General features: G+C 38.9%; 2 protein-coding genes across 5 annotated transcripts in view; both read right to left on the reverse strand.

The window, feature by feature from the left end:
• The window catches only part of lrp2bp (LRP2 binding protein), a 35,060-nt gene extending 30,851 nt beyond the window's left edge, over nucleotides 1-4,209 (reverse strand). For 2 of the 4 annotated variants that reach the window (XM_052020403.1, XM_052020400.1), the window contains exon 1: nucleotides 4,083-4,207. Coding sequence is in view for 2 of the 4 variants with exons in the window: in XM_052020402.1 (XP_051876362.1) it covers nucleotides 4,083-4,094 (12 nt within the window). In the remaining 2 variants the exon portion in view is untranslated. Of the gene's footprint in view, nucleotides 1-4,082 lie in introns of all 4 variants that reach the window. The other 2 variants (XM_052020401.1, XM_052020402.1) reach the window with 2 other exon arrangements.
• Nucleotides 4,210-7,366: 3,157 nt separating this feature from the next.
• ufsp2 (ufm1-specific peptidase 2) overlaps nucleotides 7,367-22,238 on the reverse strand; it is a 34,791-nt gene continuing 19,919 nt past the window's right edge. The window contains exons 7-12 of the mRNA XM_052020397.1: nucleotides 19,841-19,984; nucleotides 19,519-19,683; nucleotides 13,448-13,569; nucleotides 11,357-11,433; nucleotides 10,181-10,305; nucleotides 7,367-7,619 (exon numbers count right to left, since the gene is read on the reverse strand). Of these exons, the coding sequence (XP_051876357.1) occupies nucleotides 7,536-7,619; nucleotides 10,181-10,305; nucleotides 11,357-11,433; nucleotides 13,448-13,569; nucleotides 19,519-19,683; nucleotides 19,841-19,984 (717 nt within the window). The 3' untranslated portion in view covers nucleotides 7,367-7,535. The remainder of the gene's footprint in view (nucleotides 7,620-10,180; nucleotides 10,306-11,356; nucleotides 11,434-13,447; nucleotides 13,570-19,518; nucleotides 19,684-19,840; nucleotides 19,985-22,238) is intronic.

The raw sequence follows: 22,238 nt of genomic DNA on the forward strand, positions 1-22,238 counted from the left end.
GCTGGGCATCTTGGTCAGCATGGATCAGTTGGACCAAAGGGCCTGTTTCCATGCTGTATGTCTCTATGACTCTAATAAAAGTGTTTGAAATGTTTATATATTTAAAATTGATTTCACTTTAAAAAATGTCACAGACTTGCAGCAACACTCGAAATCCTTAACAACTTTTACAGAAAAGCTGAGGGCTGGTCTTTGCCATCTGTCAAAGGGTTTGTGGGCAGTCCTTGATGTGGCCCATCCCTGTCACCCAATATTGTTGTTTGAATCTGGAACAGCAAGATCAGCCTTCTGTATCCAAACCAGTTCATTGGAATGAAGAATGCAGTTGCAGAACCCCATTCATGAAAATCCCTGCCATTCTTCATCCAAAAGACAACCAACAGTCCAACATTCCCTTGGTACTCTACTGGATTGATCACCTATATTTTCAAAACATCAGTGGTACAAGTATGTTGTCCTAGTGAATGACTGTGATAAAAAGAACATAGAACATTACAGCAGAGGAACAGGCCCTACAACCAAAAATGTCTGTGCTGACCATGATGCCAATTTAAACTAATCCCATCTGCCTGCTCACAGTCTATATCCCTCCAATCTCTGCCTGTTCATAAGCCTGTCTAAATGCCTCTTAAATGTTTCCATTATATCTGCTTCCACCAGCTCCCTTAACAACATGTTCCAGGCACCTACCACTCTCTGTGTAAAAAAAAATCACCTTGCTAATCTCCTTTAAACTTTCCCCCTCTCACCTTAAATCTATTCCGTCTATCATTAGACACTTCCACCCTGGGAAAAAGAAACTGACTATGTACCATATCTACGTCTCTCATAATTTTATACACTTCAATCAGGTCGGCCCTCAGCCTCCGGTTCTCCAGAGAAAACAATCCAAGTTTGTCCAACCTCTCCTTGTAGCTAATACTCTCTAAACCAAGCAACATCTTAGTGAACCTCTTTTGCACCCTTCCCAAAGCCTCCATATCATTCCTGTAATGAAGCACCTAGAACTGTGCACAATTCTCCAAATAAGGCGTAACCAATATTTTATACAACTGCAACATGACTTCCTGATTTTTATACTCAATGCCCCAACCAATAAAGGCAAATATAGTTTTAGCCTTCTTTACTGCCCTATCCACTTGTATTACCACTTTCAGGGAGCTAAAGACTTGCACCACAAGATCCCCCAATACATCAATGCTCCTAAGGGTCCTGCCATTTACTGTATATTTTCCTCTTACATTTGACCTCCCAAAGTGCAACACCTCACACTTGTCCAGATTAAACTCCATCTGCCATCTCTCTGGCCGTATTTCCAGCTGATCTATATCCTGCTGTGTTCTTTGAAAACCTTCCTCGCTATCACGATGAGACAGAAGAGCAAGGGAGAAAGTGAACTTAACTCTTGAGGAAAAACTGAACTTAATGTGGAACAATCCAGTCATTATCACTTACCTTCATTATTTAACAGTTTACTGTTGCCATTAAACACTATTCTGTATGTGTTCAAATCAAGTTTGTGTAACTGAATCTGTGAGCTCAGCCTAAATAAAAATTGATATTTTTTTAAACTTTATTTTGTTCCACGATTTGGGCATCGCTGCCAAGGAGAACATTTATTGCTCATCCATAATTGTCCCTGAACTGATGGGTTTGCTGGGCCATTTCAGATTGCATCTAAGGGTCAATCACATTTGTTGGCTCTGGAGTCACGTTTTGGCACGACTGGATAAAATTGCCCTATCTTTTCACTTGTATGACTTAAGTGAACCAGAAGGGTTTTCACAATAATCAGGTAGGTTTTTTTTCTGTGATCATCACATTCAGTGATTAGTTTACTTAAAATTCAGAATTAGTGACTGAATGTAAATTCTATAGCTGCCATGGTGGAATTTGAATCTGGGTCTCTGGATTATTAGCCGAACACTTTGGATTACTAGTCAGGTAATTTAACACTGCTCCAGCATCATACACCTAGATGATCCTATCTTCCATAGTGTGTTTTATAGAAATAAAATTAAGAGGGCATTGAGGTTCTAGGATGGTGGAGGGCTTAAAGCTTAAACAATTTCTCCAACATCTTCTGGTTCTGGAAATTCATAAGAAGAATTATACAACCACACCATTCAGATCCTCAAACTTCCTCCACATTCCGATAAAATCAGGGCTAATCTGACTTTGGTCTGAAATCCAATTTCCTGTCTAATTCCTATTACCCTGATTTTATAGTCAGTAACTGATTTATCTCAGCTTTGAATCTGCTGACTTGCAACCCTCTGAGAGAAGAAATCCCTCCTTAGCTGAGTCTCAAGTGGTTTGATCACTTATTCTGAAACCAAATTCTTTACCTCCCCTACCAAGGGAAACTTCCTCACAGCAACTACTCTAAGACAACAAGATACCCTAGAATCTTGAGGCACAAGAGATTCTGCAGGTGCTGAAATCTGGAGCAACACACACAAAACGCTGGAGGAACTCAGCGGGTCAGGCAGCATCTATGGAGGAAAATAAACAGTCGACATTTCGGGTCGAGAACCTTCATCAGTCCCTAGAATCTCATTAGTTTCAGTAAAATCACCTGTCATTTTTCCAAACTACAGAGAGTATTCCGTTTAATCTTTCATCATAAAATAATCGGTTCATTCCTGGAACTAATTTACTCAAATCCTCTAATTCCTTAGAAAAAAACTGGATGCAGTACTCCACCACAGTTCTATAGACTTACAGAAAGACTTTAATCCATCTTGCAATGAAAGCCGATGTTCAAAATGGCTTCTTAGCAACCTCTGCACCTGCAAATTTTTTGTCATTCAAAACAGGGACTTCCACATCCCTTTGAGCACCAGCACTTAAATAGCACCCACACCATATAAATATACTGCATTTCTATTCTTTCTACAAAATTAAATAACCTCACATTTCACCTCATTACACTTGTCCTGGCATCTTCTTTGACCATTGCTTTTTACCTGACATATCCCATTACAAGCATTGTGCTCTCCTTATAATTTATTTCCCCCACTTATTTTTGTTCCAGCAGCAAATTTGTACACATTATACCAACCCCTTCATTGAAGTCCTGAACATAGATTGCAAATAATTGAGCCCCAACACTGATCTCCAAGGTAACCCCACTGATTACAGCTTGTCAACTTGAAAATGATCCACTTTTGAAAGTGATCCACAAATGATCCCCACCTTTTGTTTTCTGTCTGAAAACCAATCCACTTATGAAGAATGTAATCAGATTGTGGTTGCAAGCAGAAACAGCTCATTACAAAGCAGTGAAATTACAAAACAATCATACTAAATTGCAAAAATTAAAAAAAAGATGCTGGAAATCTAAACTAGAAACAGAAAATGCTGGAAATACTAAGCAGGTCAGGCCACATCTGTGGGAAGAGAAACAGAGTTAACGTTTCAGGTCGAAGACCCTTTCTTACAACCACAGGTTGTACCAGTAATCAGCAGCGATGCTCAGTCCATGAAATTGACATGCAAAGACGAACAACATTGCCAAATGGCAAAGAAAGAGGGAATGCCTCTTAACCTTAAAACTCAGGAGAGATGAAAGGATGCGTTTAAATATCTGGAGTTCCTTTTACTGTCTATAGGCGCTTGGCTCAGTTCCATCATTTTTGGTTTTGAGCCAAAAGCTTGCGGGTCTAAGATCCGGGGGTTAACTGCACTTCAAAAAAGTACTTCATCGACTTCAGCAATTTGGGATGTCCGGCGTGTGAGAAGCACTCCATCACATTATCTCTTTGAAATCTCCACCAATGCACTCTGTGGAAAATATCGGCGTCAAACCAGAAGTGGAAGACTTCGTTCTAAAATCCTTTGCAGATGTTTTAAAACATTTTAAATAGTTCAATAACATTTCGCATTGTTTATATATATATTTAACCCACTGACGCTGACACTTCCGTTATAAGGTCAGTACTTTTGCTAGATATAACTTTTGTATGTATTAATATATACAGATTTGAATGCTCCCAACATACGGTGTACACATTTTCTTTATATATACTGGTTCCTCTTTGCAGTCGCACTGATAGTTCGCCGCTCCACATATTACTCACCACATCCTCCATGCTGAGGCGCGGCTGCAGCGATGGCACCAGACCCAGACCCATCCACATGGTCCGGGGACCTCGCACTGGAGCTGCGGCCTTGCCGCATTTCAGATGTTGCAGCAACACCCGTTCCCATGGAGACCGGCGACTACGCCGTTGCTAGGAGGCCGGAAGTCCGCCCCTTTGTTTTGTTCCGCAAGCTTCAAGTCCCTGACGCGGTGGAGCTGGGGGCAAGAGTTCCGGCGTGACTCCAATGCAACGGCAGTCGCTCTCGTTGCCCAAGGTGGTACAAAAAACACGTCCCCACACCACCTCCGAAATGGTCTTTTATTTGAAATTAAAACGGAAAATGCTGGGAATACTCAGCAGTTCTGACAGCATCCGTGGAAAGAGAATCAGTTGGTGCTGTTCAGGTCCAGCGCCCTTCATCATAACTTCAAACTGACCTCTCCACCGTCATCCTAACATAACCTCGAGGAACTGCAGCCCATCTTCTATCTGGGTACTGTGCAGTCTTCAGGGCTTGAAATTCAATTTAACATAGCAAATTGTCATTCTCTTTTCCCCTTTCAACTTTTCCCATGGTACTGTGCCTGTACTTTTCTGTTTCAATTCATTTCTTCTGTCCAACAGATGTTTTTTTAAGTAATTTTTACCCTGACACCTTCGTTTGCACACTATCACTATTCTGTTCTCTCACCTTTGCCTATCTGCAACTTAAAACATGCTTGTTTTTCACTTTTCCATTTCTCAGTCATAGAGATACAGCATGGAAACAGGTCCTTCAGTTCTGAACATTAACCACTCATTTTATACCGATCCTACATTAATCATTTATTCTCCCTACATTCTCATCAATTGCCCCCAGATTCTAACACTCATCTGCACACTAGGTGTAATTCACAGTGGCCAATTAACCTACCATTCCACACATCTTTGGAATGTGGGAGGAAACTGGCGCACATGGGGGAAACCCACAGTCATAGGGAGAACATGCAAACTCCACACAGGTCAGGATTGAACCTGGGTGTCTGGTGCTGTGGGGAAGTAGTTCCATTAGATGTTCCACTGTGCTGCCCAAAGAAATACAAACGCATGTAATCCTAATGAAAGATCCTTCACCCTCTTTTTCTCTCCCCACTGATGCTGCTTGATCTGCTGAGTGCTTCCAGTGCTTTCTGTTTTTGTTTCAGATTTCCATCATCTGCAATTTTTTTCTTGATCTTTATTAGGTTACCAGGGGCAAATAGGAATCTGCAGTTGAGGTTATGATCTGATAAGCTATTATCTTACAGAATCATGGCACCATTCAAATAGCCTCCTTGTGCCAGCTTATAGCAGAATTGCATAACAACTTACGCAAATTTGGGGGTTGCTTCAAATAAACACAGTGACAAAAATGATCCTATGTACTCTTATTTGTTTGGTGTTCGAAAAGTAACCTTTTTACTTCTCTAATTCTATTGTATTTGCCTTGCATTATATGAAAATGTTTAGCATATGTACTTGTTTCTTATGAAATGGGAAAAAAATTAACAGGATAGTAAGTTTGTAAATTTTGAAAGCAATAAATTAGCTTCAGATTTCCCAACATTTAATTGGAAAGGATATATGCTCAATAATGGAATGATCAATATAGTGGAAAGGTTGAGAACTACAACACCTGATTGTCAGTGAAAATTCAGTCACTCAGAACAAGAAAGATACACTAATAGAGTAAGTCAGTTGTGTGGCATGGTCCATTTGGATTTTCAAAAAAGCTCAGAGATGTCATAAGTATTTAAAAGAATTCTACAACACAGGAGGTGATTATTCATTATGTCTGTGCTAGCCCTTTGACAGAGCTCCATTGAGATTTAAGCCACTCTTTCCCTTTAGCTCTGCAATTTTATTCCTTCACAAGCATTCATCCAAATCTTTTCTGAATATTAGTAATGAATCTACTATCTGTTTTCTCAAGCTGTGCAGACAGACCATTGCAACTCACTGCAAAAAACAAAATTGTCTCCACTTTGGCTCTTTTGCCAATTACTATACACCTTTGTCGTCCAGTCATTGACCTTCCTATCCAGTGGAAACAGTTTCTTTCTAGGTAAGCAGTATTTGTAAGAAAGACATTATCAGAGTGGAGTATAATTGTAGAGTGGAGCTGATCAGACAACTAATTAACAAATTTAAAATTCCCAGGCACTGTATAGTATAAGTCAGACCAATGCATCACAATATGAATTTAAGAGTATATTTAAACATAAACTAGAAATGTTATTGAATCAAAACAGCCTAAAGCTTGAAGTAATCTGCCATTGAAATTAGTGACTCTGGTAAACGTAGGTGTTCAATTAAATGTTGGGTGTCAAGTGAGGAATTTTCTTAGTAGAAACAACTTGCATTTGTATAGCAACTCTGACAATGCATGGGGTGTCTTAAAGCATTCCCACCCAATGATCAATTACCATAGGGAAACACACCATCTAATTTAGGTACAACAAGATCCCATAAATAGGAATGAGCTAAATGTTCCCATTATCTGTTAGTGACAGTGGTAGAATAAATTTTGGCTACAACACTGATAAACTCTTATCCCGTAGATCCTGCTTTTGAAAAGATGCATCATCTACATCAGCCCGAAATAGCAGACTTGAGTCAGACAGGACTGACATGTTTTTAATACCTTCCCTGGAAGTTAGTCGCTCTGGCAGTACAGTGCTCTTTCAGAAATGCAATGTTTTCCAGGATGCTACTGGAGCAGATTGGCAGGGAAGGTATCTTTCAAACCTCACAAAGCATTAAAGGAGCTATAATTAAAAAAAGTAAAATATTGAGACATTTTTCTGTGAAAGAATGAGGCACTTGAATAAAAAGTATTTACTGAACTTTCTTTCTTGTACAAAACCCCTTCTCCTCACACTAAAACTTTAATGTCAGTGTTTTAGCAATCAAAATTTGTTCAGTCACATTAGTCTTACCAATAAACTAAGGAACATTTTTATGAGGTAGCCAAATATTTATAATATTTGTATTGCCGTGCAAATTGTGATGCGCATAATAATTAAATTTGTACTATTGGACCAAGCTAAGTCCTGTCTGCATCTTGAAGAGATTTCATAAGTCTTAGCATTTCCTCTGATTCCATGGAGTTACAATAATCAGATAGAATAATAAAAATAGTAAGAGTAAATAATAGTAAAAAAAAGTGTAAGTGAAACTTTCAATAAGTATGTGACCTTAAGTGTGCCTTACATTTCCACTATCCTGCATGTGAAGTTGTTCAAGCAATAACATATTGAAAATATATTTAGCTGCTGTTTTTATTGCAGTATTTGTAAAACACATGTGCTCAACCCTCAAGTTCTCAGTTGGTTTGAAGTACACAAAGATTGGTAGAGTTCTGTGCATTTGAAAATTATGTTCCTTTCCCGCCAAAGTTCCATAAGTATAAACACTGAAGTGGTGCTGGTTCTAAACACCCACTGGTCTCTGTGGCAGGCAGAGGTTGTAAGATTCCTGTGGCACCCAGAAGTCTTCGTCTTTCCAATCAACTCCCTGAAATAAAGGTACAAGGGTTCCTTAAGTGTGAAGTCCTCCACTAAAATCATCCAATCTAAAGCTAAGTATTTTTTATAGATAAACTAATTATTAGAATATATGTTTCTTCCCTTTCACAAATTCCACTGGCAGCTTTCTCTCCCAGCCCCTGTGCTGGTGGGCATCCTCCACTTTCAATGATCCAGGCTCCACTGAGATCTTTTAGCACAGCTAGAGCCTACCTCCAGAAGAGGTGGAATAACTGCAAAAAAAAGTCTGAACTTCTAAATAAGCCAATTACAGTTTTTTTTCTATTGAAACACATATCTCCTTATGTCTGAACCTGTGCCTTTTTGTTGGGCTACTTTGAATTTTTATGTGGGAATGTAAGAAATAGCAGTAGTCCATTCAACCCATCATCCCTGCTCTCCCATTCAATAAGATCATGGTTGATTTTTTTAACCCGTGGTTCCTTTCTCACACCAACCCCATGTCTCTTGATTCCCTTAATATCTAAAATCTATCTAGTGATTCACCTGCACTTCCTCCAAACTTGTCTACCGGATTTGCTGTTCACAATATAGCCTCCTCTACACTGGAGAAACCAAATGCTAAGCACCTGCTCTCAGTCAGCAGGGGTGACCCTGAGCTTCCAGCTGCCTGCCATTTTAATTCACTATCCCACTGACCTCATTTTTCGCCTGGGCACTTTGTTAGCGACACATTACACAGACAAAGGAGCTTAACTGTCCATTCAATGGTTGTCCATCATTTCATCCTATTACTGATATTTCCTTTGTTCCACCCATTGCCTTCCTCTGCCTTCTCCGTTACTTAGACTAACTTGCTTTCTTTCTTTCACTGTACCAATAGAGTCTTCAACCTAAAATGTTAACTAGCTCCTCTTGCTGCTGCTTGACTGGCTGAGTTCTTCCAGCAATTTTTGTTCCCAGCTCTCTTACCCATTTAAAAAATATACTGCTGGAGGATTTCAACAGGTCGACTATCTCTTTGCCACCACAGACGCTGCTTAAACCCACCGAGTTCCTCTAGCAGTTTGTTTTTTGTTTCAGATTTCAGCATCTGCAATCTCTGAATTTAATAATCCATCTGCAATCTCTGAATTTAATAATCCATCTGCAATCTCTGAATTTAATAATCCATCTGCAATCTCTGAATTTAATAATCCATCTGCAATCTCTGAATTTAATAATCCATCTGCAATCTCTGAATTTAATAATCCATCTGCAATCTCTGAATTTAATAATCCATCTGCAATCTCTGAATTTAATAATCCATCTGCAATCTCTGAATTTAATAATCCATCTGCAATCTCTGAATTTAATAATCCATCTGCAATCTCTGAATTTAATAATCCATCTGCAATCTCTGAATTTAATAATCCATCTGCAATCTCTGAATTTAATAATCCATCTGCAATCTCTGAATTTAATAATCCATCTGCAATCTCTGAATTTAATAATCCATCTGCAATCTCTGAATTTAATAATCCATTCCCTTTGCCATAAAGGCTAACATTCCATTTGCTTTCCCATTTAATTCAAAGTAAAAAAAAACTGCAGAGGCTAGAAACTTTTCTGGTCAACATTTAGCATCCTTTAGTTAAAAATGGCTAACTGACTTCCAGACCTGGCTAGTTGTTCTTATCTCAGACTTTACCCTCTGCAATTTTTTTTTACACCTTCTCTCTAAAGTTGTCCCTACTCTGATTGGTTGCAGCGTTTGAACTTCTCAGATTTGGAGGAATGGCAAAAGCTTTTGCCTCAATGGTTTAACATCGACTAAAGAGCATGTCGTCTCTTCAAACCCCTCAAACAAAATGCACAAGAATGGATAAATAAAGAGCTCCATGTGATTGGCCAATCAGGCTAATTTTGGACATTCCCTTACTTGGCAGTTCTACTAGCAATACGAATCAGTTGGGACAACCACGCCATTTATTGAAGGTTCTTCAATTATAAGGGAGTTTCATAATCTATAAAGCTCTGCTTTTGAAATTTTCAGGGTAGTTAGTTTCATATGTTAACAGTATCTCAAGAGAGTTCACACACTCAAAATGCTAATCCTGCTTCTTTCTCCACAGAAGCTGCCTGATCTGTTAAACACTTCAAGTGAAGCAAAGCCATCCTGTCTTGAAGGAAAATGATACCTGACAAAATGTATGAAATTTACTATTTGACATGATGATGTAAAACAGAATTCTTCATTTTAATGAGTATCGCAGCAAGGAAAATATCTCTAATATTTCTTTGCCACAAAATCTCTACTTGAGGTACACAGAAATAGAAAAACTGATTAGTACAGTAGGAGCAGACAGCATAAAATTAAAATTGACCAGATAAATCCATTGAAAACAGTGCTTTATCCATGGATGAAACCACATTTAAGAAAGCTAAAACATTACAAAAAATAAATTGATAAAATAACTTGAAAACACAAATAACTTCATTTTTATCATTATCCTCATTTAAAACAAAGAGGAAAGCTTCTTCATACAATTGCAAATTTTACCCAGCTGGAAATCTAATTTTCACATTTGTGCAATTTCCTTCACATACCTTTTCAATTGCATTGTGCCAGTCATCCTCTCCAGTGTAGTGTGTATCCAAGACAAGGAATTTTGCTACACCAGTCTTTTCATTCCATGCAATTCCCAGAAGAATGTGTGCTAAAGTCTCACTACCTGATTTGTAAAGCAACAGCATCAAAAAATGTCAGGACATAAGTTAGGGAATTGAAACAGAAATGTATGACTGTGCATGTAAATAGGTGATATACTGCATTTGAACAAAGTATTGAATTACATATTCTAATACTCCTGCAAGTAGAATTTTAAAAAGATTATCACAAAAGTGATATGTCTCATTTCAGAAATTGATTGGTTTACAGACCAAAACCCATATGACAAACCATTGTAAAATGCTTTCATCCTGCACTCACTAACCTACACTGGATTCTATTTCATAACGGTCTCAATTTCAAAATTCTGTGTTTAAATCCTTCCATGACTTGTTCCTCCCTAAAGCAAATTCCTCCAATTCCACAACCCTCCAAAATCCCTATGCTTGAAAACAAATTAAACTGCAGATGGTGGAATTTGAAATAAGAACAGAAATGCTGCAAGAGCTCAGCCAGCCAAGCAGAAACATTGCAAAAACCAGGGCTGATGCAGGGCCTTAACCCAAAATGTCGATTATCCCTTTGCCCCCACAGATGTTGCTGGCCCTGCTGTGTTCCTCCAGCAGTTTGTTTTTTCGCTCCAGATTCCAGCATCTGCAGTCTCGTGTCTCCAAACAGAAATGGTGACTGATTTCTCTTTCCACTGATGCTGTTTGATTGGCCGAGTTCTTCCAGCCTTTCTGTTATTGTCTGAAATCTTTATGCTCTTTCAATTAGGCATTTTCAATTATTAACTAGTCCATTACTGACAGTTATGTCAAGAACTAAGACACCAAAATTAGTAAGAGTTCTCACTTTTAATTTCTTCGTAAGTCTCGTACTGGGAGATCTTACCAAGAAATGCTAAAAAGGATAGTTGATCTAACTTTTTTTTTGAAAAGACCAGAGATGACTAAAAACTCTGCTAATTTTCATTGTGCAGAAGAGCCACAGTATTTAATTTATATATTCCTAGATAAATCATCTCTTATGTTATACAATTTAACTACTATATTTTTTATGCAGAATTAAAAGTTCAAGTTTGAAGGCAACGTAAGAGTGAAATGAAAGCTTACCAGCCATAACTGGAGATCCTTGCACGTCAAAATGCTCAGAAAGCTCTCTGGCACTCAAAGCAAACTCAGAACCTTGCCTGAAAGAGGTTTGTTTCAATTTTGGTGTTAAATCAAGAACAAAAATCATTCAGTTCTGCTTTGGGCTATACCATATAGGAAATCCCAGACACAAAAGCATGTAGATCCATAATAAATATGTGGGGATATTAAATTTTATTGACTAGTTTCCGCACATCCCAACTAAAAGTAAAAAAGTCTCAGGGTCACTCCAAACTGATGTCTAAGTAAATTATACATGTAGCCAGTTTTCATATGGCCCAAACACACATCTAAAACACACATCTAGATGTGTGACCGGAGCAACATTTTTCTCTCGTACCATTATCCTGCTGTGTGGTTGCCAGTTGAATGAATGTTGAATAATTGAAAAGCACCTTCATTAACCACTGATCAGAAACTTACATGGATCAAAAACGTACAGGTAGATTAACATGGGTTTAAATGGGCGGTGCGGACTTGTTGGGCCAGAAGGGCCTGTTACCGTGCTGTATAAATAAAGATTTTTTTAAAAAACATACAAGTAGAGGGGATACAAAACCTGTCAAAGATTGATAAAAGACACACAATTCCAATGGCTCAGTGTCATTGTAATAAAGTGCAAGCACACAGGGAAAGAAAGAACAATTGTAATTGGATCCCTAGACCTTGCTGTAAATAGACTCAGTTAAGATTAATAATTGGAAAGAGGAATAAATAAAATTAAAAATGACACTCCCATTCTCCATCCAATGATGTCATCAAAAAATATCATGCATGACATCTGATGAGTACAGAAACTAGTGACAGAAGAGACTGCAGCAAAAAACAAATTGCTGGAAAAACTCAGTGGGTCAAGCAGCATCTGTGGAGGTAAAGGAATGGTCGATGTTATGGCTTGATACCCTTCAAAAAAAATAGAGTATAAATATTAGTTAATTTTAAGGCCTCCATGGTGAGTAGTCTAGCCACATTCACATATTTTGTAAATTGATTGAAATATAAAGGAGTCATTGCAACCAGTGTGACCAATACTATCTCCTTGAGGAGGAAAAAACAAACGAGTGTTGAGTTCACATTTATTTACATTTATATTCAGTAACTTTAATGCAAGATGGAACCCAAAGAGTAAAATAATTAGATTTGTAATATTGACCAAGAAGACTTAATTTTTGAGAAGTGAAATGGAGGCAACTTTTGCAGTATATCCCAGAGATAGGATGGATGAGGATTTCTAGGGATAAGGGGAATAGATACAATAAAAATTGACGTCAGTAATAGCAGTGTGTGGACAGAATAACCATTGCCAAGTTAGAATTTATGCAGAGTGCTGCTTGGGAAGATTGCAAGAAAAAGCTAGACCTTTGGTGACTCTTGCATTGAGCTAACAGTATAAGTGGACTAACTACAAAATAGAAGGATACAAAATCAGTTGGGAGGCAGGATAAACCAGTTCAGAGGCTAACAACTCAATGGGGCAAAAAGTTGCAAAAGACTATACACAAATTGAGTGGATAAAACTTTGCCACTGGGAGGTCATCGTGAGGTTATCATTCTGGATTCAAGAGAAAACAAATCATATTATTTCCTTGCAGAACATCAAAGGGATTTGGTGTTTCTGCACAACACTAAAATCTAGTGAATAAACTGTGCTGTATTATTCTATGTTTGTTTCAGCTTCACTGACACTTGGTCAGGGTGCCTCTGAATTCAGGAAGAGTATATTGACATCTGAAATGGTACAGTTCAGGAAAACCAAAATGTCACAGCAGTAAAGAATATATTATGATGACAGGTTTCATAAACTTTGGATACGTTTCCTCAGGGTTACAAGATTTAGTCAGTCCAACTCAAGTGTTTAAATGATAGCAGGACCTAACAGAGATGATGCAGTATTTTCTCTCTCTTGTTCTGGAACAATGTGGTTATTAGATATTAAGTGGTATTGATAAACTAAGCCCATTAAAGAACATTAAAGCAGAGTAGTTGAGCAAAGAAGGCAACGTGTGTAATTCTGTACATTTGGAAAAGATTTTACTTTGTTATCTTTCTTACTGGATGCTCAAGATCTTCGATGTAATATCCATAGTATTTAAAACTGCCTGCAGCTCAAAAGATCCAATCCAATCCGATGATCCCACAAAATCGGGAGGTTTTTCTCCGGCCTGTACCAATCTCTGAAAATGCAAATATAAACCATTCATATCAATATAGTTCTTGAAAGAAACATTTTAAAAAAAGGCAGAAAGCATGCAGCATTGCTTGTGGTTTCAACCTTAACAAAGAAACTGTTACATATCCTTTTAATAATGGAATGCCTTATTAGTCTCAAAACACCAATCCATTTCTGACATCACTGTACATTTAATCTGATTCTATCATTGTAAAGAGATTTGGCAAGCATGGAAATTCAGTGAAAAGGGGAACAGAGGTGCTTCTTAGAAGACAATTATTTGCGCAGCAAATTAGTATAACAGCCTGGGGACAAGTACATATTAACCCAAGAAAGTAGTTGGATTTTAATTCTTCTTCTCATAAATAGAGGCACATCAGGAATCATTAGTCACATGGAATTCACATCCTGTGCCACGTGGGAAAGCCAGGATACTCTCGTCCTGGACAACCACATCTACAGCAATTGTCATCAGATCTTGCACCAGAAACAGCAGCTGGCACCATTACAATGCATCAGCAAGACTGAGTGTTATGTAGTTAGCAATTTCTAGGAGGAAGTCATCTTACAGTCAAGTGTCTGTAGGTGAAGGAGGAACGAGACCAGGAAGACCAGGCAAGTGTTCCCAAAGTACATCATTACTCTCTAGATTAGTCTTCATCTCTGAATATTGGAGGCAAAGGCTTGTCATGGAACTACAGCCAGCATCAAACCCATGGTACCATGGTTGAATCAGCTGCATGGAATAGAGCTAGGAAGGACAGGAAGCTACATGTGTAGAGGATCCATTAGTTAGGGTGGCAAAGAGTGTGTCTGTGGCCACAAACGTGAATCCAAGATTGCATGATGCCTCCTAGGAGCCAGGGTCAAGGCTGCAGATCATTCTGAGGTGGGATGGTCATTGTCCATTTCGGCACCTGTGACACAGGAAGAAAGATCCTGCAGGCAGATCATATGGAGCTGGTGGTATAAGCTTCCAGATTACAATCAATGCCAGGCACCAATGAGGGCAGAAGTCAATGGCTGATGCAAATGAATACATGACTGCAGTGATGGTGCAGGAGAGAGAACTTTAGATTCTTTGGAAAGGTGGCATCTGTCCCAAATGGATGGGTTGCATCCCAACAGTGCTATAATTAATATTCTTGCACAGAGCTTTGTGAATACCATTGAGAGAGGGTTCACCTGGCAGGAAGATTTCCAAGAGAGGCTATCCAAGCAGCACATGCTCCTATAAAAAAAGGAAGGATGAGGAAGGGAAGATGGGAACTGAGAAGGCAGTTACATGTGCCAAGGTTCTTCAGGTCACATTATTTTATCACAACCACAGCAAGGTTCAATGCAATAAAATGTAAAACCAGAGGGCAAATTCAGCACTGCCTCCAGCTGTTATGATTGAATCAGTTGCTGGAGTGCACCATCTGTGAACTCTATGTGTGAGATCTACAACAGTACTAAATATGCGAGGGTGAAATGAAGAATTAAGCATTGATGAGATTGTTGGTAAGTAGAGCAAAGGTTTCTGTTTTTATTTTGGTTCAGTTCAGGGTTTTTTTTTTCCAGTGTTTGTTACCAAAATCTGTTAAGTGTTTTGACAACTTTTCCAAGCAACAATGCTAGAGGAAGGAGCATTATATGCTTGCACAATTTCCACAATGGCCATTTCACTATTCCCCTCAGATTAATTTTCATTATGAAACATAAAAAGGATACACTGCGTGCATTTTCAAGGCTTTCATCAACATAATGGCTAAATATTCATTACTCACCACACTTCCAGTGCATCACAAATCATTTTCAAAACCCTCTGACAAATAATTGCTGTAAAATTGACTTACATGTTACAGAGGTCTCAATACAGGGCTTCATTTGCAAAACAGCTCACCAAGGAGCCTATCCAGTTGAATCATCATTGCCCCCCAATGTCCCATTACCCAAACAAATTCATGATAACATTCTCCTCTTCCTCATGCTTCCTTATCACTACAGTTAATTTCCATTAGTCACATTATACCACTCCAAAATTTGAGACTAGAAATTTAATTTTAAATGTGATACATTGCATAGCTGCTCTGAAAGCTGACAAAGGGTTTTGCCAATAACTACAGAAATGACAACTCTAAACTTGGGTGGTGCACCTCCGACAGGCCATATGTAAACACCGTTCAGAGATCTTGACATATAAAAACGTGAAAAGCTCCAATATCTGAAGAGTTCCAAGAGGAGTCGAACACTGTGCAATAATCAGGACAACTCTTTTTTGATCTTATGATCAAAGAAGCACTATTGATGAAGCAGCTTAAGATGACTCATCCCGATACACTGCCCTGATGAAGTTCTGCAGCAAAATCCTGGGAGCGTGAAGACTGGTCTCCAGCAACATAATCACCTTCTTTGTGCTAAGTAACTGTAGTTGCTCCCTGCTTTCCCCTTCTAACAAGAATAGAATGAGGATGGAAATGAATGGCCCAGAAAGCCACAAACCAACTATTAATGAGCAAGTTGTTGGGCAAATCCATTTGAAACTGATGAATGTCAACTCATTTTACCACTTTGTTTGGGTGATAACTGAGAGTACAGGATACTCTCTTTTTTTTGTGAACAGAACACTTCTGGGCAATTTCTTCAATGTGTGGGTAAATGCTGTTATTGCAGCAGTAGTGGAGCTGCTTGGCAAGAGACATAGCTTGCTCTGGAGCATAGATCTTAAATATTACGATCCAGATATTGTTAGGAATCTATATTCTATGCTGCATCCACTGCATTGAGTGGTTTCTAGAAAATCATTTGAAGTAAAATGATACAAGCTGAAGACAGGCAATGGTGATGCTCGCAGGAGGCGGCTGAAGATTGATCCAATCAGCACTTCAGGCTGAAGATGATTGCAAATCATCTGACCAGGAACCTCTGCACTTTTGAGTTGATGATATTCATAGAGACTTCCCCACCAGGTGGTTGCTTAATTATGCACCATTATTCACAATTATATGTGGCAATACAACAGATTCCACAGCATAAATATGGGTCCTGGTCTCCAGGAGTGCTCTGGTGGTTACTCCTCCATTTGACTTATGTACGTTTACTTCTATGGAGTTCTAGCCGCTATCTCACTCATATGGTGATTCTTTGTAAAAGTTCAAACAGTATTTAACTACAAGTCATTCGACCACAGAGAGCATCACATATGAATAAAATCAGACTTTCACCCCACAGATCAGTCTTCCGGAGAGTGAACTGAGGAAAGCATCTGGCCCCGATGGTGTCCCTGGCCGTGTCCTCAGATACTGTGCTGATCAGCTGGTGGGGGTATTTGCAGACACATTTAACCTCTCCCTGCTTCAATCTGAGGTTCCCACATGTTTTAAGAAGACCACTATCATCCTGCTACCTAAGAGAAACAAGGTAACATGCCTTAATGACTACTAACTGGTGGCTCTGACATCCATCATCATGAAATGCTTCGAAAGGCTGGTCATGGCACACATTAACTCCAGCCTCCTGGAAAACCTTGACCCACTGCAATTCGCCTACTGCCAAAACAGGTGTACAGTGGATGCCATCTCCCTGGCCCTACACTCATCTCTGGAGCATCTGGACAGTACAGACACCTACGTTAGACTACAGTTTATTGACTACAGCTCCGCCTTCAATACCATAATTCCAAGCAAACTCATCACCAAACTCCAAGACCTGGCACTCAACACCTCCCTCTGCAACTGGATCCTTGACTTTCTGACCAACAGACCGCAATCAGTGAGGATAGGCAGCAACACCTCCAGCACAATTATTCTCAACACTGGTGCCCCCAAAAGGCTGCGTCCTCAGCCCTCTACTCCCTATATAGTCATGACTGTGTGGCCAGATTCTGCTCTAATTCCATCTACAAGTTTGCAGATGATACCACTGTAGTAGGTCATATCTCAAGTAACGATGAGTCGGAGTGCAGGAAGGAGATAGTAAGCTTAGTGACATGGTGTCATGACAACAACCTTTCCCTCAAATGTTAAAAAAAAGAGCTGGTCATTGACTTCAGGAAAGGGGGTTGTGTACACGCACCTGTCTACATCAAGGATGCTGAGGTTGAAAGCTTCAAGTTCCTTGGAGCGAACATCATCAATAGCCTGTCCTGGTCCAACCACGTAGACGCCGTGGCCAAGAAAGCTCACCAGTGCCTCTACTTCCTCAGGGGGCTAAAAAAATTTGGCATGTCCCCTTTGACACTCACCAACTTTTAGCAACGCACCATGGAAAGCATCCTATCTGGATGCATCACAGCTTGGTATGACAACTGCTCTGCCTGGGACCGCAAGAAACTGCAGAGTTGTGGACACAGCCTAGTGTATCATCGAAACCAGCCTCCCCTCCATGGACTCTGTCTATACCTCTCTCTGCCTTGGTGAAGCAGCCAGCATAATCAAAGACCCCATCCACCCTGGTCATTCTCTCTTCTCCCCTCTCCCATCAGGCATAAGATACAGGAGCCTGAGGGCACATACCACCTGGCTCAAGGAAACCTTCTATCCCACTGTGATAAGGCTATTGAATGATTCTCTTATACAATGAGATGGACACTTGACCTCACAATCTACCTTGTTATGACCTTGCACCTTATTGTCTACCTGCACTGTACTTCCCTGTAGCTGAGACACTTTATGTATTCTGTTATTTTTACCCTGTACTACCTGAATGCACTGTGTAATGAATTGATCTGTATGAATGGTATGCAAGACAAGTTTTTCACTGTACCTTGGTACAAGTGACAATAATAAAGCAATATGAATACTTTTGAAGATACATATATTGCATGTGAAATCACTGAACAGTAAAAGAGAAAAACATATTTAATTACTCCTTCTCTGCCTTCCAAGAGAATTAATTTTATAATTCCTGGCTGCTATCATCTAACTCTGCTTAAACCAGAATTTCAAGCTGAAATCTTCTGATTGTGTGCTCAGTGTTAGGGAAGAGTCAAGTTCAGATTTGCTCATGTAGATAATATGAATTTGATCTGTGAGCAACTCTACTTTCTGTCTCATGCTCCTTCCAACAAAACTGTTTCACATTCAGAGTTTTACTTTAAGATACTGCACAGTGCTTAAATATGATTGAGACAGTATCATGACAACACTAACCATACACTAAGTCTGTCATCTCTGACAAAGTTAGGCATTGTCTTTATTTGCTGAAAACTTGTGTCAAAATTTAAGAATAATTTCAGCAAAACAATCCATTTTATTGATATAGTTTGATACATTGGGGTTTCAATTATCCAGTCATACAGGAAAGAAGTTCTTTGCTCAAATATCATCATGTTTTTTATTACCACCACTGAACAGTTTCTTTTGAAAAAAAAACTTTTATACATACTCCAGCACATAAACATAGAATAATACAGCACAGGAACAGGCCCTTTGGCCCACCATGTCTGCGCCAAACATGATGCCAAATTAAACTAATCCCAACTGCCTGCACAATGTCCATATCGGTCTATTCCTTTCTTTTAAAATCTTGCCATGGTGGTTGTGTAGGAAGTACAACAGCCAATTTGCATATGGCAAGCTTCCATAAATAATTGTGCAATAATAATCTGCTTTTGTGATGTTGACTTAAAAGTAAAAATGGGGCATGGAATACCTCCCTTACTCTTCTTTGAAACAGTGTATGGGATCTTTTACAGCTCAGAGAGCAGATAGGGGCTTGGTTTAGTATACTCTGAAAAAATACATCCCTGCACTGGAGCATTAATTTGAATGTGTTCCAAGTCTCTGTAGTAGGACTTGCACCATAAATTTTAGCTTCAAAAGATGAGAGTGCCACACACAAAGCCACAACTAACACTTAAACAAGCATTAAATGAAAATGTGAGTGTTTTGTTGTACATGGATTCCTGATTAATAAATCCCAAGGCACAGATAAAGATGAAAAATAATGCCCTTCAAAGGAATTCTCATACCTTTTGGATCTCCTCATGGGAAGGTACATCAATTGTGATATACCCCTGAAATTTGTACCAGGAGGTGATAGTTTGCAAAGCACGATATGCGCAACCCCATCCAGTGTCATTTACACCATCCTGTAAATAGTGATGATAGTTGTATGATCCATGCACCAGATGAATCTGTTCAAAAATAAAGATTATACTTGTTAGCTTAAAAGTTTAAAGTGCAGTGAAGTTATGATTTTCAATCTATTTATGCAACTATTTGTAGTTGCAAGGATGTTTATATTGGCCATTTTCTTTTACACAGCATGTAGATATATATTTAGATATGCACCTGGTATTCTTCAGCATCAGGAAGAAAAATGTACTGGTGTATATTTCTCAGATACTTATTCATTAACTCATCATTTGGAAAATTATAAGCCATTGTACGGCGAAAGTAGGGCTTATCATTTAGACCAAGTTCTTCATGTATCTCCTGAAAAAAACAGAAGTTTACAAGCATTTTAATCTTCTGTTAATACACTTGGACTACCTTTTAAAGAATACTATGTGACAATTACACTAATGTCATAGACAAAAATAATCAAACACTAATTCTTACATAAGTTTGTTAGTCAACTGAAGACCGACTTAGTTAACGTAGAACATTTGTGCACTCAAATCAACTGTGCTCCTTTCTCCAAACCTAGACAACAATCAGCTTTACTGAACATAAATCGGAAAATATTCTAAGTACTCAGCAGGTCACACAGCATCCACGGGAGAGAAACAGAGCTGACATTCCAGGTTAAGGATTCTTCATCAGAATTGCAGAAGGGAGAAAATAAGCATGTTTTAAGTTGCAGGAGGTGAGTGTTGGAGAGAACAAAGGGAAAATCTGTAATCCTACACAGACTGAAATTGTGAAGGTAACAATTACTTTGAAAACCAGCAATTGGAGACAAAAGAAAACAAACTGAAACAAAGTGACACAGACAAAAAATACCCATGGTTACCTGAAAGAGTTGAACTTAATATCGAGTCCCTAGGGTTGACACAGATGAAAGATAAGGTGCTATTCCTCATGCTTACACTGGGCATCAATGGAGCAATGCAGCAGGTTGAAGAGAGAGGTCAAAGTGGGAATGGAATGGTGAATTAAAGAGACAAGGAACTGGAGGCTCAGTTTGATTTCCCCAATGTGTAGAAGGTAATATATTAATTTTTTTTAATAATAATATTTAGTATATTTGGTGTTCAAAATGTGTTCTGATCTACATGAGAGAAACCAAATGCAGATTGGGTGACCACTCTACAGAACGTCTTCATTCAAGGGAGGCCCTAACCTTCCAGTTGTCTTTCACTTCAATTTCCATCCGATTCCCACTTTGACCTCTCTGTCTTCTGCCTCTTACATTCCCACCTTCATTCTGGTGAAGTTTTAGCCCTCGGAACTCTCCACTTTGACAACTTTGGTCTGCATCCTATCATAGACATTCCCTTTGTTCTCTCCACCACTACTCCTTCCTGAAACTTAAAACACATTTATTTTCTCATTTTTTGTTCTGATGATCTGAAATGTCAACTCCATTTCTCTCCCAATAGGGCTGAGTGGTTCCAACATTTCCTGTTTTTGTTTTGAATTTCTGGGATCTGCAGTTTTTTGCTCCAAACATGATATATATTAGGACTCAGGAGGACAACGGATATTACTTTCAGCCCCAGAAGTGAAATTGCATAACCAGATCAATGTAAATTATCTAGAACCCTTTTCAAATCTATCTTGTTCCTTGGTTAAAAAATTCAGTGACCTCCAAATATCTGCAATATACATGAGTGCTAGAATTTAGGCAAATGTTAATTAATAAAACAATAATAAAATTTAGAACCTAAAATGCAAAATTCACTCTATAGATTGTACCTGTATAAGTTACAACCGTGTACAAGTTCCTACACCCTCCCACCTCACCCTCTCTCTCCATAATATGGCTGTTAATTTTAGGACAACACTTTTCTGGAAAAATCCCAAGCATCCTTGAACAAACCATCATGCTAGTGAACCGTAATGGAAAACTCGCACAGATTGCAGGTTTAGAAGGCTTGCAAAACTTGAAACCCGCACTCTTACCTACTGTTCATGGCCGTCAGGAATAGCAGGATAGGAAGTTGAGAGGCCAGCCCGACAGCAGGGTTGGGTCACCATCCAAAAACAGAGTAACAAACTGAATACGGCCCTAGCAAATATCATGATGTAGTTTGGATTCACCAATATACATATCTATGTATAAGTTGTACCCTTTCCTGCCATTCTCTTTATAAAATTCATAAAACATTGCCCAATGCAGTGAATTTTAAAATAACTGATGTTGCACGTTATCTAATGCATGCTGAATTGTAAGGGATTCAAAAGAGTTAAGTTGGACTTTGGTTCGGATTCTGCTCCTTGCACAAAAATAGAGAAGTAATTTAAGCAGGAGCTGTTAACAGTTTGCTCTTTAGCCAAGTGTGAAATATAACCCCTTGGACAGCCTAGACCACAGTGCCAGGTCAACATCTTTATAACATAAAGACAAATACACAGGGTTAATTTAAATGAATGGAAGAGATTGACTGTCAGGAGAAAGGTAAGTAGATCAATGCAAGAAAAAGGAGCAGGATTAGGCCATTTGGGCTCTCTAGCCTGCTCCAATTTTCCTCACAAAAAACTGCAGAGGCATTGGTACTTAAAACAAAGAAAATGAAGAGGTCCT

Source organism: Pristis pectinata, chromosome 7 (genome assembly GCF_009764475.1).
Source record: "Pristis pectinata isolate sPriPec2 chromosome 7, sPriPec2.1.pri, whole genome shotgun sequence".
NCBI classification, from domain to species: Eukaryota; Metazoa; Chordata; class Chondrichthyes; order Rhinopristiformes; family Pristidae; genus Pristis; species Pristis pectinata.